Source organism: Mustelus asterias, chromosome 12, assembly GCF_964213995.1.
Source record: "Mustelus asterias chromosome 12, sMusAst1.hap1.1, whole genome shotgun sequence".
In the NCBI taxonomy this organism is placed as follows: Eukaryota; Metazoa; Chordata; class Chondrichthyes; order Carcharhiniformes; family Triakidae; genus Mustelus; species Mustelus asterias.
In genome coordinates this window covers 6,703,585-6,721,062 of record NC_135812.1, presented here as the reverse complement: position 1 = coordinate 6,721,062, position 17,478 = coordinate 6,703,585, and the positions used below count along the sequence as shown (strand labels likewise).

The 17,478-nt window shown below is 41.9% G+C and overlaps 1 protein-coding gene across 3 annotated transcripts in view; it reads left to right on the top strand.

The window, feature by feature from the left end:
- Positions 1-455: 455 nt before the first annotated feature.
- LOC144501199 (clathrin heavy chain 1) overlaps positions 456-17,478 on the top strand; it is a 65,260-nt gene continuing 48,237 nt past the window's right edge. For all 3 annotated transcript variants that reach the window (XM_078224637.1, XM_078224636.1, XM_078224635.1), the window contains exons 1-2: positions 456-622; positions 717-863. In XM_078224637.1, the coding sequence (XP_078080763.1) occupies positions 822-863 (42 nt within the window). In that variant the 5' untranslated portion in view covers positions 456-622; positions 717-821. The remainder of the gene's footprint in view (positions 623-716; positions 864-17,478) is intronic.

The window sequence follows — 17,478 nt, the reverse complement described above, 5'->3', positions numbered from 1 at the left end:
AATAATCAAACAGTGAATAATATGATCCCCTGCTGAGAGAGGACACAACAACCTTCTAACATTGCAGAGGCAGATCCAGCTTCTCAATGAATGGAGCCAGGAGCCGGAAGTGAGGGGGAGCAAACCCGGAAGGTGGGGCGGAAGTGGCGTCACGTCATGTGCCAATGATGTGGCAGATTATCAGCCTTCCGCCAACAGAAAATAGTCCCGCCTTTACCTGGGCAAAAAAAAACACGAACCGAATGAATGAAACCCGATCGACGGGGGGGGGGGGGCGGGGAGGGGAGCGAATCGAATGTAATGGTGTTTAGGGAGGAATGGAATAATAAAAAAGCGGCGGGTTGGGTGTGGGGGTTGGTGGTGTCTGGAGCCGGAGCACTCCCTCGGCTTGCTGTTGGGCCGCGGCTGGGTGGGTGGGAGAGAGGAAGGAGAGGGGCGGCTTACCGGCGGGGCGGGAGTGTAGTGTTCCGCTGTTTCCGGTTTTCCGCCATTGCGGCTCCGCTGCGGCTCGGCCCCTCGGACCGTTTATAAAAGGAAGAGGCTGCGGGTGAGGGAGCAGGCCCGGGCTGTGTGAGTGTGAGAGAGAGTCACTCAGCCTCGGCAGCACCGCCAAGGGACACAGGTGAGACCCGCGTCTGATCCACCCTCCCTGTCAGTGCCCTGTCTCCTGAGGTAAAATTCGGTGTTAATAATATTTTTCTCTCTCTCTCGCTCAGATCCACCCCATTTCCCTGCCGGAGGTTTGACTTGACGAAGCCGCCAGACCGAGGTGTCTCTTCATTTCTCCCCCTCTTTTTTTTTCCCTTCACGTCGTCGTCGACATGGCTCAGATTCTGCCCATCCGCTTCCAGGAGCATCTACAGGTAATAAAAATCATCATCTAACTCCCTCAGGGCTCCAAAACCCGACCTTAGTTTCACTCCCAAACCCTCCCCTCCCCTCCAGGGCTCCCAAGCCTCAGCCCCTGGACAAATGTCATCCCCACCCACCCACTGGAAACTTTCCTATAATCCTCCCTCCCTCTGAATTGTTTAATCCGGATTTGGCTTTCTCTTTCTCTCTCTCTCCCCTTTCCTCCTCCCTCTCCCCCCCCCCCCCCCCCTCCCCTCCCCTCCAAATCTCTTACAAACATTTTTTTTTGCTTCTAGGGGAAGGTTCAACCTTGAACTACACCCTGGCACAGTTTCCACAATGTCACCCGTATGAGGAAATGTATTGGAAATGCCCACCCACGGGATTTTAATTTTGTTTTTTTTCCCCCTACCCCACCCCTGGTATTTTACCTTTCCTTCCTGGTGGCCCAGGAAGTGCTGAGGCTGCCACAGGATGGGTGGGTTCAGAGGGGAGGGGGTGGTAAAGCTTTTTTGCCAAGTGCTGGAGCCCATTTAGTTCCCACCCACTTGAAATATTTCTCCAATTTGACAAGGAGAAATAGGTTTTATATTGAAACCTTATTTCTCGATGAACCCAAATCACCTGCATATTTTAATCTGAAATCCACCTCCTTAAGTCCCCTTACTGTAAATTGCTTGCTTAGCACTTGTGGCCTAACCTGACATCCTTGTGATGACTTATTAGTGAAATTGTTTTTAAATGTCTAATTTAATTCTGGAGTGAAATATTGCAGTTGTGCTGCCAAAAGGCCTTCCCTTCAGCTCAACTTTCAGAGGAAGAATTTAGATTCAAGTTGAATAGTTTTAATGAATGTGGTGTATCTATGGACAGGTGCTGTTACAATGTTAAAATGCAAATTTGTTATACACCCTTGATTCTTGGTTTGCCAGATTTTGTATTGTTTCATGTAGTTACATTAGTAACATGGTGTTTTGTATCTATTTTCAAGTTTGGTTGGATGTTTCTGTGACTGGTTCCCAGTAACCAACAGATGTGGATTATTCATTACCTGACATTAACCTGTAGTTTGCTTTTGAATTGAAAGCTTGATGTGGGTTCATTTTTTTAAAAAAAAGTTATTTTGATGCAGAGTTCCTGCAGCTAAAATCTAATTAGGTATTACTTGGACTGGTGTCTGGAGTGGAGAAAAATCATATTGCAATGGTGTGATATTGCTGCAAGTGATTTTTGAAATTTCTTTACCTGTTGGCCTTTAACAGTGTTTAACTTGCCACTATTTTTGCTACCTGTTTAATTCCCCCTTTCCAATTTTTTTTTTGGGGGGGGGGGTGGAATGGAGGCAGAAAACATCACAACTCTGCAATAAAAACACTTTAAACTCTAAAAGGTGCATTTGAAATTCTAAAAGAGCTACATACATTCCAATGTTAGACCTGCCTTCTCCCTGGAGGTGCTAACTAGATGTCACGTGACTGCATTTAAGGATGCAGTTGAAGTCAGCAGCCAAATGCTTTAATTTCTAACTTGTGATGGCATCAATCGAGATTGTAGTCATGCTGGTATTTTCTAAATTGAAGCAGAACTCTTGTCCATTGAGCTATCTCTTTTTTGAACTGGTCAGTGACACTTCAACTAGGTTCAACCTTGGCGACAAATATAAATTCCAGTTGATCTGTTCCTCTAATATGTAATGTCCTTTTACTAAGAACTTTGTACTCATTGTTTGGAGTCCCTGTGTTTGCATAACATACATTGACAATTTAGTAAATTAAGCAGTGCTAATTAATTTTTCAAATGTTAGCCAAAACTATGCTGGTTTATTAGCTTTGGACTTGTGTAACTTTCCTTTAGGTCCAAAGTGCAGAGGGGTTATTACAATTGTACTGTTTGTGTGTGTGTGTGGGGGGGGGGGTGTAAAACCTATGTGGCTGTTAATATGTAGGGCAATACATGCACTTCACCTGACTACCCTGTAAGTTCATAGTTGGGTGCAGTATTGATCAACATGACTGCATGCAGTGAATATCATATTTAATATGCAAGTACATGGCAGTGTTGTATAGTATTTTCCATCCTAACTGCAGAAAATGGAAATTTGAATAAGTCACATTCTTATCCCCTCCAATCAGTTGGAATATTTAAATGAGTGCATCTTGTGATCTCATGAGCCATTTCCTACCTGAGGGTGGGTATCCAGTTCAGTCCCAAATATAGTAATTATACTTTTTACAGGAGGGGGTGGCATGTTTAGTATTCTTGTAAATATCAGCCTGTCTAATTTGGTTCCCCCTCCCTGTATTCTACAACAAACATGCTTTAATTTCTCCAGCTAGCACAGAATATAAATCTGCTAGTATGCAAATCTTCATCATGATCAGACTACTCCATTCAATGACCTCCAGCAGTGTTGGATTGCAAACCAGCTGTGCTGCCTTGAGTAACTATTTTGGTTTTTTGGGTATATAACTTGTGCTGATCACCATCTCAACCCTTGATCTTTACTTTGTAGCCTTTTTGCTTCTGCATTTGATTTAATTCTGAATAGGGCCCAGCAAAACAAAGGCTATGCTTAGGCCACTGGTAAAGTCACCACAGTACCAGATGACCATAAGCTGTGACTGGTGGTGATTTAACCTGATGATCACTGCACCTCAGGCAAGGTTGAGAAGACAGGGCCTTCATGAATAGCCTCAGCTGGTACAGGAATTGAATCTGCTTTTGGCATTGCTCTGCATCATTAGCCAGTTGTCCAGCCAACTGAGTGCAACCAACCCGTTGTTTGCTATGTTCTGCTGATCTAGAAACACTCTAATTAATACAAGCAGTGAGGCAGATCATTGCTATTAGCAGGTGACCCTGGATGCCTGACCAAATAGTTTGTGAAGTAATTTACTGGTTTCAGTGCACCCATTTTGCTCGGCCTTTATAAAACTGTTTTAGATGCTGGATTGGAATCTGGTTAATTTTGGTGGTTACAACGTATTTTCAGTGTGGGATGCTAATTACAGAGAACAAACTTCCAAATGTAGTGCACTGTAGCATACTTTCCTACTTACCTGAGCTCCATGTTAACATGGCAAATGTCTTGTACTGTATCAGATGGTTGTAATCAGTTGAACTAATTGTACTTGGTCTGGGTGACAGGAGGAATGTTTGTATGTAACTGGTAAATCAGTTGACTGACATTGGATGGGCTGCAGTGTTGTAGCTGAATATTGGCAATGTTTTCTCTACTGTTTGTATAATTTCAACTGTGAAGTTTCACTCACCAGTCAGTCCATCAAAGACTGAATCGCCTGACTATTATATCCACAGCTCCTATCTACCAACTCGCCAGATTTTCCAAGGCACTTGTCCTTAAAACTATTACTGTCTTAATTTGATCCTATTCCTAACCCCACTTTGTAAATCGGCTATGGAGGAAAGCCTCATGTTTTTCCAGCTAGCAGCTTCCTGTCCACTACTGTCCTGCCCCACTGTGTACCATTGACAGTCTTCTTACCAGTTTTTCAAATCTTGCTACATCTGTTCCATTTACTTTGATCAATTCTGTATTCCTGGTCTAGGTCAGCTTTTGTGAAATGTCTTTTGCTGCATTAATAGTTTTGGAAGTTTTCTTGCAATAAGCTGGTCAGTCCTACAAGGCCTGCTGTGTAGAATCTGATGGAGTTCCTGTTTTCAGCTTTTTCCTTACGGCAGGCCCCCCCGCCAAAATGTGACTCTATTATTCTGCTCCATCAGCTTATTTTAAAACTTGTTTTGCATGGGATTGAGGGGGGACTGTTTAAGCAATCTGCAGGTAATTGGTGGATCAACTTGCCACAGACCAACTCTACAACTTCCTGTAGTCCTAATGAGTGATGTAACATGTATTTGAATTCCATTTTGGGGTGTTGGTCTAGTGCTATAATTTGTTTTAAATAGTGCCTGTAAAATGTCCAAAGCCATTTCATGAAGTGCATTTTGGGTCAAAAGGCCAAAAGTTTGGGAAGGGAATTCCAGAACATGTGGCTGGGGAAGTTGAAAGCTTTTCTGCAGTGATGGAGGGATGGAAATCAGATGTGCAAGAAGTTAGAATTAAAGGAAAACGAGAATAGTGTCTGGAGAAAATTGGGAGAAATGAGGCCATAGAGGATTTAAAACCAAAGATTAACACTTGAATATCACCATGACCTAGTCTGGGGTGGGTGAAGGGAAAGTGGTGCACAGATCTGAGTGAGGACATGTTCATCCAAAACTATGCTTAGTTTATACAGTGTAAAATGGAATAGTGAAATCTGAAGTAACAAGCATTTCAGAATTTCAGCAGTAGATGAGCTAGGCAGGCGAAAGGAGGTGTTGCAGAGATGGAAATGGGTCTTTATAGTGTGGGCAGAAACTCATTCTGGAGGGGGAAGTTGCAGACAATCTCAGCCTCTGTTGCAGCCTGTGCTCCCTGCAATTATCTGAACAGTTTTTCTGCAACATATTTAATTCAGCTATAGTGGTTACCAATGTGCTTTGAGATTCCAAATATCACTGTAGATTGTTGGAAAGCTTCCTCCACTTTAGGATGGGTAACAAAATGGATTTAAATTCTCCAGAAGCTTTGAAATCTACATAGAATAGTTATATTTGAAACTACTTTTGATTTCCATCTTATCTTTCCTCAATTCACTGAATTGTGATTACATTACAACAAACAATGATGAGCCTGATTTTAAATTCAAATTGGCTTCTTGACAAACCCAGCCACTTCCGGTAAGTGTCTGACACAGAAGGAACAGTGGATTTTTAAATGACTCCCCTTCCTGTGTATTTTGAGTACAAATGCAGTATTAATGTTTCCAGCTGTGTGCTTTGTTTTGGTTCCTCATTGGTTGTAGTATTTACTGACTAGCTCTTTATTGGTGCTGTATTGTGCTATTTATCTGAAGTTATAGCTGTTCACTTGGCAGCTACTTCTCTGAAATCAAACCATGGCTCTAGAATTGGAATCCGTTTCCATTCTTCAGCAAAAGGCACATCACATAGGCTTAAGACACATGCAGTTAGGATAATTGAGAATCTACTGCCTGCATACTTTTGAATTTCCTAGCTTTCAACTCCATTCTACAGTCAGTGTGCACACTGGCTGCTTTTGAACTTTTTTTTTGTGGGAGCAGTCTAAATTAATTGACTGACTTTGGATATACTAAAAATATTTTGATGCTCTTGGCACAGAATGGGAGATGCAGCTGCATCAGTGTTACCACAGCTCCTGCTGTTTGCTCATGTATGAAAAAAACATAACACTTGAACATTTTAATATTGGAATACTTCTACTTCTGTTTGGAAATTAGTGAATGCACACCATAAGGGTTACTGCAAAATTTCTAATCATTGCAGTCTTGGATTTTTTACAAAAATGCTGCAAAGCCAACTGAGGGAATGTTCTCTATACTTGAGGTGTCTTCCCTCTGGTATTCCTTGGCTTTGATATAACTTTAAATAATCTCCTTGGCATGATTTCTGCAATAGTGAAAACAAGGTTGTCTCCTTCCAAGGTACCTCAATTTAATTAAAAAATTGATCCACAAAGTAATACTTGGGCAGATGGTCAAAAGGCAGAGATTTGGGTTCCAGAGCTTGGTTTAAGGCAGTTTCAGGATCAATGGTGGAAGCAGTTAAAATGGGATGCTTCAGCAAAATGACTAGATGCTGATATTTGGAGGATGATAAAGTTGCAGTGGAATGAATCCCTTTTAGGATTTAAACCAGGATGTGAATCTTCAATGATCCTGAGGCATTGTGGGTTGCTAAGCACAGTGCATGAACAGGACTTGGTTTGGAGTAGAGTTTTGAATGACAAATTGGAGACTGGCCAGGAGTGCAGTGAGTCCAAGGACATGGAATACAATGGCTTCTATCTTGCTTTGCTTCCTGCAGGAAGCATATGAGCTTTGATAGTAAAATGATGTGCACCTATGCTTGATGTAAAAGGATGCTGGGACTATTCAACCGGTCTGGCAGCATCTGTAGGGAGCTGGTATTAACAGGAGTCAATGTCAGATGCTGCCAGTCTTGTGTTCCAGCACTTTATTATTGCTTTAAATAACTGGATATTATGCTAACAAATGCAATTGTTAGCCCTGATGACACCAGCTGGCTAAAAGCAGTCACTGGTATGCTTGTGGTGTTTCCTAGATTGCGGTACTTAAAATCCAAACATTTGAATGACTTGTTTACTGGTCTAGACCCACCCCAACTGAAGCAAGGTGCAGCTCTTGATATCCCCTTCTTAGTCTTATTTCCATTGGGTGTTTATACTCAGATCTGGCTCTTTGACTGCTTTGGGAAGCTCTCTCATTGAAGGTGTGCAAAATTTCCTCCTTAACCTGATCACATTGATGCTGTTAATGAGCTGGTTTGTTCTAGCTGCAAATGTTGTCTGACTGCAGATACTGTAACGTGAAGCAATTCTAGCATAGGCTTCATGGGCCAAACTGTTTGAGATGGCTTTACATGGAGAGTATTCTTTAATTTACCTTGTTGGTATAAGGAGGGAGCACTTTGCAGCTTCATTCCACCAATAGTCTTTGGCAAAAACAGCTTGGATCCCTTGTCTAAGCATAAATTCACCTGAGACTGTCAAGGTCATTTTGTCTTTCTCACTTTGATTAGATATCAGTTCTTGTCCCATGCAATAAGTTCCAAACCTGAATTCTGTATTGGTGGACTTGGATCTTGATCTCTCATCTTAATGTACCAGATGCATAACTGGGTAGTAATAGATGACATCTGAAAGGCAGACAATTAAAGCTAGCTTGTCTCTTGGATAAGAATTTGGAAACACATCTTGTGGGATTTGATGCACTACTGGCAAGCAAAGGGTTTGGCTGTTGAAGTGATATTTAAGATTGACAATTAAAGTGTCTACCTATTTCAGTAGACCCCCCCCCCCGAATCCTTTAGCCCCAAGAGCAATATCTAATTTGACTTTTTGGCCTCAACTATTTTCTTTGGTACTGAATTCCACACACTCGCCACTCTGGATGAAGAAATTTCTCAATTCTGAAAGGTTTATCCCATATCCTCAAACTGTGGCATTCTTTCTGAATCTACCCTGTTTAATCCTATTTGAATTTTGTTTGAGCCTCCCTCTTACAGACTTAGTCTCGTAACAGACCTGCCATCCCAGGAATCAGCCTGGTAAACCTTCACTGTACTCGCAAGCAAGGAAATGCATCCTCTGATGAGGACACCAACTGCACACGATATCCCAGGTGTGACCTCACTGACCCTGTAAAACTGCAGTAAGACATCTTTATTCCTACAGTCAAATCCTCTATGAAGGCCAATGTACCATTTGCTCCCTTTATTGCCTGTGTACCAGTGTGCTTGCTTTTAGTGACTGCACAAGAGCACCAGTCATTGAGTATCCACCCCTCAATTTGCACCCATTCAAGTAGTAGCCTGTCTTATTATTGCTACCAAGTGGATAACCTCACATTATACTGCATATGCCCCCACACAGCCTGTCCAAATCACACCAGCATGTCTGCATCCTCCCACTCAACCTTGTATCATTTTGGAGATGCATTTAGTTCCCTCTTCCAAATCATTGTGAACAGTTGGGGCCCTAGCAGAGATCCCTACAGTACCCTGCTAGTCACTACCTGCCAATCAGAAAGGCACATACGTGAACTCTTTGCTTCCTAACTGCTATCTATCTCAAGACATTACCTGCAATCACATCCACTTTAATTTTACCTAGTAGTTTGAGACTTTAAGTCTCAATAAGCCACATCCACCGGTTCTCCTGTCAACACTAATTAAATCCTCAATTCAAACACCTCCACCACCATTATCCTCAAACATTTTTATTCCTGTGGACCTGTTTTTAAATTTGCTATTTTGACTCCAGACTTTTGATGCTGGAAATCACTACACCAAGATCCATGCTCCACATTAACTTAATGTCCAGTTAAAAACAGATTTGGGTTCTGGTTTTATCTCCAGCCCCATTGGACAACAAGCTGCTTCCCAAGTACCCAGGTCAACCAAATTGGAATGTTGCAAAGCTACCAAACATCAGCTTCAAATGCTCCACTTTACCTACCTGGCTTCTGGCTGGATTGGGGGCATGAGGTAAATGTGTTGGGTTGTTGATTAAACCATGGAGAATAAAGACCTTTGATCAAATCAGGTTAAAGCTAGAATGCAGTTGATGGTGTAGACAGTGTTTTTGCTGATTGCATTCTACTCAACCCCTGCAGCTGATAACAGTTAAGTTGAGCCTCAGATTTTTGGTTAAGGAATTTGAGCTTCTAGAACTCGGACTGCATTATCAAAGGGTTCTGGTGGTTTATTTGGGCTGCCACTGATCTTGTTCATTGGCGACTGGTAGTCCAAGCACCCACTAAGCAATTGGGAGGTAGCAAGTACAGTGGTGCATCTTGAGCTTGATCTGGTCTGTACTGAACAAATCTGAAATTCTCTGGGATGCATGAAAAATGTTGATGGGAAGTAGTTTGATTTGGTCATGTGGGCATTGCTGGCTAGGCTAGCATTTTTCAGAGGTTGTGTTGAGCCACCTTCTTGAATGCTGCTTGCCACTCATCAGTCAATACCTGGATGTTGACCAGGTCTTGTTGCATATGGACATGGATTGTTTCAGTATGAGTGAATGGTACTGAACCTGAAGGATTGATCATTGAAGTGGCTGAAGATAGTTGGACCTGCACATACCTGGGGTTTCTGCAGCAATGTCCTGGGTTTGAGATGATTGCCCTCCAATAACCATCACTAGGTATGTGGCTCCTTGATGCCACACTTGGTCAAATGCTGCCTTAATGTTCAGGTGAGAGCCAAGTGGCTGCCTTTGATTGCTGGAAATGAGTCAGCTTAGCTGAAGGATATGTTAGTGATTCCTTGGAGGTCAGATGCTTCCAGTCAATGTTCAGTGGTTGAAGTTGTCTCCCCTAGCACACAATATTTTGAGTACATTGTTGGCTGGGCTTAAAATCTGCCCTCATGGTACAGCCTTGCTCCTATTAGTAGGTTCCTATTAGCCCAGCTTCTCTTTTATCTTACAACTGTAGAACAGCATTACAGTCTTTATCTATATTAAAATAAGTTAACCAGGTGGGTTTACTCCCTTTTCAAGTACCCACTTTACAATTGCATAATCTCCAGGTGACCTTCCAGAAGTCTAAGGCAATAAATGCTGGCCTAGCCAATAATACCCAGATCCCATAAATGAGTTTAAGTAAAGTCTCTTGCTATGGGTCCAGCTTGTGACTCACTTTGAATTCACTGGTATCATAGTTCGGAGCCCCCTGACTTCACCTGTGCACTTCTAACATATATTGCCTTTGCTCAAGTTGAACTAGTAATTAATGCACATGCCTAAAAATTCAAGTGAATACTTGAAGAGTAGTTGTAAATGCTGGCCAGTATAGATATAATTTCCTTTTTGCAACTTCATCCTCCTAGGCCAAATTTTTAGAGCTCCAGTGTGGACTTGTGACCATGTTTCTGCTCTGTTTTGAACCAGGTAGCCGTTTGCATATAAAACATGCATATAAATTATAGTCCTGTTTTGAGCGATGTAAACCTTTTTTGACCTCTGAAACCAATTAGAGCTGGTATTGGACATGCATTGATTTAACCAACTAGAAATGCCACCATTGGCAGGCATACCTGTGTAGTGGGTGCATTTCAGACATCTGGACAATTCCCACCATGATCCTTGATCTAAAGTTGCCACTGTAGTAGGCAGCCTGAACTCAGTTGACAGGTTCAGTATAACCACTTCTTTTGATTAGAGGTGATTTGCAGCAGATTCTCTCATCAAATAAGTTGCATTACACCTGAAGTAATTCTGAGGAACCTCTGTCTCTATTGCCCTTGCTCATCAGCCCTGCATTCACTTGGAGGAATTATGTTTTGTGTTGGAAAGGCTTGTGGTTGAACATGGCACAAGTGGGGAATGAGTCTTGTATAGTGCCAACTGTCTTGATGCAATGATTTCAGCAGGACATGGTTGTCTGCTTCAAAGCTGGGAATCTTGGCTTCTGTATTATAGCTTTCAAACTGTTACGATACCAAATAAAATCCTATGAATTATGACCTGTTAAAGCATTGGTGCCCAAAGAACTATGTTCCCCCATATTATGGCTAAGAAACTTAAATTTGGGTGATTTAAGCCTTTGGTTTTCCAATTGAGCTTGACAGGGTGGAAGATAACCTGCTGACATCAGTGATGGTCTTGCTTTCTTGACATGCAGTGCTCCAGAAGGGTGTGACAAATTTGCTACCTGACTGGTCCATAATGCCTAGTCAGAGAATTGATAAGCTTGCACCCTTTCTCTTGCTGCTTTGAATAGATCTGCCTCCAACTCCAGCACAAGTAGTCAGAGGTTTACAGCATGGAGACAGGCCCTTCAGCCCAACTTGTCCATGCTGTCCTTTTTTAAAAACCCCTAAGCTAGTCCCAATTGCCTGTTTGGCCCATATCCCTCTATATCCATCTTACCCATGTAACTGTCTAAATGTTTTTAAGAGACAATTGTACCTGCCTCTACTACTACCTCTGGCAGCTTGTTCCAGAATTCACCACTCTCTGGAAGAAAATTGCCCCTCTGGACCCTTTTGTGTATCTCACCTCACCTTAAACCTATGCCCTCCAGTTTTAGACTCTCCTATCTTTGGGAAAAGATATTGACTATCTAGCTGATCTATGCCCCTTATTTTATAGACCTCTAAGGTCATCCCTCAGCCTTCTACACTGAGGAAAATCCAGCCTCTCGTAACTCAAACAAGTCCCAGTAGCATTCTAGTAAGTCTTTTTTGCACTCTTTCTAGTTTAATATCCCTTCTATAATAGTGACCAGAACTATACACAGTATTCCAAGTGTGGCCGTGCCAATGTCTTGTACAACTTCAAGACATCCCAACTCCTGTGTTCAATGTTCTGACCAATGAAACCAAGCATGCTGAATGCCTTCACCACTCTCCACCTGTAACTCCACTTCCAAGGAGCTATGAACATGTACCCCTAGATCTTTGCTCTGTAACTCTCCTCAACATCCTACCATTAAGTCCTGCCCTGGTTCAATCTACCAAAATGCATCACTTCACATTTATCTAAATTAAATTCCATCTGCCATTCATCAGCCCCAGTGACTGTTCAGCATAGGTTTATGCAGCTAGTTTAAAGACTTCCTATTGGATAGGAGGGGTTTTTGCGGTCCATTTGAGTCTTGGCTGTCTGAGGTGCAGGAGTATGTGCAAGGTACCTATTTGGTCACTGGCATGCTAGAATGTTTGTTACTGTTTAGTGTAGACCTCATTTAAAACCAAGAACTGAAAGTGACTATAGATTAAGCTTTGGGGCATGTTCTTGACTCTTTCCAAAATATACCAGTTTGTCTGCATTGAGTCCAGTGACTTGGCTTTCCTGATGCAGTTATGATTTTAACAGCAACTTTGCATCCTTCCTGGAATTCAGTATAAAGTTCTTTCTGCTGATGGAAGCAACCTCCAGGAAAGTGGCAAATTGTTTTCAGAGCTTTGAGCTTCCTGAAAGATACTATCTTTGCTGGAATGTTGAAGTTTTGGCACTTCTATTCATGACTAGTGTCCACAACCTATTGGTCAGTATTTGCTTTTACTCTGCACTTATCTCAAACAAACGCAGTTTACAGTTCAAAGCTTGGCATTAATTGGCCCTTAAGTTTTAGTTCTAACTTGATTTGTTTTAATCACCAGTCTGACCTTGCTGTACTGTCCCTCAGTGCTATACTGGTAAGAGGTAGGAAAGGACATGCAAGAGCTTCCATAGCCCATGTGGTGTCTACCTCCATTTCCCTGCCAGGCCAATCTTGTTTCACTTTGATTTGGGACCTTGCATACAAATCCGTATAGAAGTCTAAGTTTACATTAAACTCCATTTTAACAGCATGCTTCAGTGCTACTAGTGTTGGTAATCCATAAGCTGCTCCCTACACCAATAACCCTTATCACGTTCCTCCTTTGCACCAAGCTTCTCCATACATGTCCAAATACTTTGTTTCAACTGTTCAAGTTGTAGCAAGTGCTACAATGTTTCTTCTAGGCTGTTCAACCTAAAATTCCCATGCACAAGTTGGATGTTGCCATGCAAGAAATTCAAAGGATTGGGAGGGTATATTGCCATTTGGTGAATTTCCTCCAAACCCAGAAAAATGTTACCCTATAGTAATGGCAGTGCCATTATAGACTGTGGGCAAACTGTATTGATTCTAATCCTTCAGGGACCTGATTCAGCATTTTCAAAGCTGCTATTGTGTAAGGGGTTTTGCTTCACATCAGCTTTATGGTTAGTTTAAACTCTGAAGTTTAGGCTACCTAATTTTCCCTTCAGGTTCTTTGAACTTTATCTGATTGTCTAATCATGTGATGGTTTTGCATTGGAGCTTACAGACTTTTATCAAGTTTCCAGTCAAATATGGATGATTCTAGATTTGGAACAAGTGCATAATTGTACATCAGACTGTGGACCATCAGCCTTAAATTTGTGCTGATAGAATCCATTCGGTCCAAACCTGCACCAACAACAATCCCACATTTACCTTGAACCACATCTTTGGACTGTGGGAGGAAACCCATGCAGACACAAGGAGAATGTGCAAACTCCACACTGACCCAAGCTGGGAATCAAACCCAGGTCCTTGGTGCTGTGAGGCAGTAGTGCTAACCACTGCCGCCTCTGCTGTTAGTGATCCAGCTTGCAAGTCTTTGTCTCTTTCTTGAAGTTGTTTTTCATGTCACTAATGTGGGAAACAGTAGACAAATTGTACCTGAGGTCCTGAAGCTATTTCCATTAGTGTTGCAAGTTAAGAATACAGTGGCCAGGGTACTGGCAGAACTCCCCTACTGTGCTTCAGGTAGTGTCATTGGATCATTTGCCTCCAACTGAGAGGGCAGATATTACAATATCTTGGCCAAAGGCAACATCTGCACAGTGCTCCCTCCTGTAGTGCCAACTTGGATACGTGCTCAAGCTGTGAGTGGAGGTTGAAACTTTTGTAGCTTGTCTATGAAACACAAATTATGGCTGTACAACAAGGACTTCAGTATGGCCACCATTTTATCCAAGTTGGTGGGACTGCAGTGGTTCAAGAAGGCAGCTCATCACCTTGGGGGCAATAAACACTGGCCTAGCCAGCAATGCCTGAATCCTGTAAATAAACTTAAAAGGCACTGTTGGTTTGCATGAAGCTTCCCTAATCTTCATCTGCATGTTTATTCCACATGCCATAAATTTGCAGCATTAAAAACACACATCGGGTGTTTGGCTTTGAACAGCTCATTCTCACTTTGTCTAACATCCCACTAACAGTCCCTATATCTTAAATGTTCTCAACAGATTTACTAGACAAGATCTGTTATGTCCCTTCTATAATGGGAGTATCAAACTAGTCTGACCTAACCAGTTTTGTCTACCTGCACCTCAAATGATCTACTCTCCATTCCTTCATGTCTCATTTTGGGGTCATATTGACTGTTGTTTTCATAAATCTGATTTCACATTGGTCTCTGCCCAGGCTGCTTACCCATTGGTCCCCATGAAGCTTTATATGGAATGGGGGCAATTATGCCATTCGTTGCATAACTTGCCCCTCACTTAATTTATCTATCTTTGTTGCATGCTGCTTGCTCAACAGTCCACATTGAGCTATGAGCCACATCAGCAAAACTAGATTATTGACCCCCCCCACCTTGTCACTTCAGCCCTTATCCAAACTAAACCATACCCATAGTTTGTCACCATTTTCCAATTTTTTTGTTACCCCTTGTACTCTGTGTCTATGCAACCAACTGTAGAATTCTTAAATGTTTGTCTAGTTGGTAAGACTGCAAGACATGTTGTCATGTGAAGTAACTAATGATGCAGATTATCTTGCTGTGCCATAATGAAGCAGTTTTTAAAATGGCTCAGTTCCGCGGTTGTAAGTTTGCCATAAATTGTTACTGAAGTACAGTACATCACCTGTTTGGAATGAATCAATGGTGAGTTAACATGCTGCAGCAAACCAAACCTACATATTACTTGGGGTAAATTTAAGAATTGCAAAATAGTGTGGGGGCAACATGACCTGATCCAAACATGGTTGCCATGAATACAATTGATTCATTGGATTTCCCCCATTCAAAACTAGTATACTATTCTCATTACTTGGTTAGTTTGAATACAACTAAACAAGCTGGATTATTTTTCTAGGGATGGGCCAAGTCCTGTTTCACTTGTTCATAACATTGAGCAATAGTAATTCCAGTTCAGTTTTCTCAATTTAAGAAATTGAATAATGGTGAGTATCTGCCCTTTTCTTAGAAGGTACCTGAGTGTCTCCTGTACCTGATCCTAGGTGATGGTCCCATGATAAAGCTGACTGTGCCCTGAAAATCACTACAAAGCCTGTTGGCACCTTGGGGCAATTATGGATTGGCCAGCACTAAAGAACAAGAAAGGAGCAGCTTTTACTAAATGAACCAGTGCTTCAGTCCTCATCTATATACTAATTGAGTGGCCCTGTGTCAAGTGTTGGAGCTATATTGACCAGCACTTTAATTGCCTTTTGATAACTTGTGCTGCTGTTGCTAAAATCCTAACTCTTACAACAAATGACATTATTAGGAAAGTTACTGCTTGTAGGATGTGGAGGCTTTGGAGAGGGTGCAGAGGAGGTTTACCAGGATGTTGCCTGGTGTGGAGGGGAGGTCCTATGAGGAGAGGCTGAGGGATTTGGGATTGTTTTCGCTGGAAAGGCGGCGGCTAAGAGGGGATCTTATTGAAACATATAAGATGATTAGAGGTTTAGATAGGGTGGATAGTGATAGCCTTTTTCCTCTGATGGAGAAATCCAGCACGAGGGGGCATGGCTTTAAATTGAGGGGGGGTAGTTATAGAACCGATGTCAGGGGTAGGTTCTTTACCCAGAGGGTGGTGAGGGATTGGAATGCCCTGCCAGCATCAGTAGTAAATGCGCCTAGTTTGGGGGCGTTTAAGAGATCCGTAGATAGGTTCATGGACGAAAAGGAATTGGTTTAGGTTGGAGGGTCACAGTTTTTTTTTTTAACTGGTCGGTGCAACATCGTGGGCCGAAGGGCCTGTTCTGCGCTGTAATGTTCTATGTTCTATGTTCTATGTAAGTTCTGAGCAGAACAAATGTCAAGTAGAGCAATGCCCAGATGGCTTTAGTAGTAGGACAAGCCTTCAGTGATTGAGGTTGGAGCATTGTTGGTTCTGATTCCTAGCCTGTTCATGAGTACTGGAATACTTGCTATTGATTTTTCCATTTTGACTCATTCCATTTTTCTGTCAATACCATTTTGGTAATTGAAAGCATTTTTGACAACTTGTAATACAAGTTGTCACTTTTTTTGCCTGTGAAGTTGCCTTTTTTTCCCTCTACAGTGGAGACCAAGGATGTTCATGGGTGGAAATTTGAACTATCAATGTAACCCAGAGATCAGAAAATTGGGAACTTGAGGTAATTTCCTTAGTGATTCCCATTTGATTCCTGGACATTACCAAGTTGGTGGATAATGTGCTGTTTTCTCCCTGGTAAATGAAGGGATAAAAGGTTCAAACAAGTGCTTTTTGGAACAGCTTTGCAGAATGCCACCCAAAGACTTTTTTTGGCTCACTATTCCAGCCTTTAATCTTGTATGCTAAAGTTCCTAGATTAACTTTGTTTTAGGTCATTTTCTTGTGTTCAGTCAAAACAATAAGTTGTTTCAACAGTTTCTAAATGTTTCCAAATCTTCACCCATGAAGGTTACTCATGCTGGGCTACAAGTAACTGATATTTGGAGTCAGCAGCATAGCTGGGTTTGATTTATCCCTTACCTGGTTTGCATTGGATAAAGCCGTGGAAAGGCCAGAAGTCAGCTGTAGAACTTGCTGTCCCTCTGCAGCTGAAATCAGTAAACTTTTCAAATTGGTAATCAAATACAAGCTTCTGGGCCTGTGGAAAAGTACAAGTTTATCTAGTGTTGGTGGGAGATGACCAATGTAACCACACCCAACTTTTGTTCCATGTTTGGTTTCTCTTGTAACCACGCAAGAAAAGGTGTGGTCGCAATGTTACTTGTAAAGGTCATGCAAACCTTAGTTTAAAAATAGTCACATCAGTGCCAAACAGAGCAATTTTTGACGTTTTCTGCTGGGAAGTGGAAATGCTGAGTATTTTCTAGTTTGTGGGGTAGTGATGAAGGCTTTTAGTTTCAAACTTCCCAAGAATTTCCTAGGTTGTTGCTGAGCTCTGCAGGTATAACCTAGTTTTAGTTTCACCCAGAAAATCCATGGACTTGCTGGACATCTCACTTCAAGCAAGCCATCAATAATTTGCCCAAAGAACTGGTAATCCCCTTCTCCCAAGGACTTTTGGTTTAGTTGAAGAAATTAAACAATCACTGTTACTACTGACTTCTAATTATCTGAATTAATTGCTCTTAGAAATGTGCCATGGAGTACATTTATCTGTTCTGCCACACCTAGCTATTCGCTTTGTAATTTGTGGTCAGTGCCCTGTTAAAAGGTGAAGGCAGATGGTTGTGCAAGTAATAAAGCACCTTGGCTAGAGCATTTGTTTCAGTCTATGGTATTAACAGCAA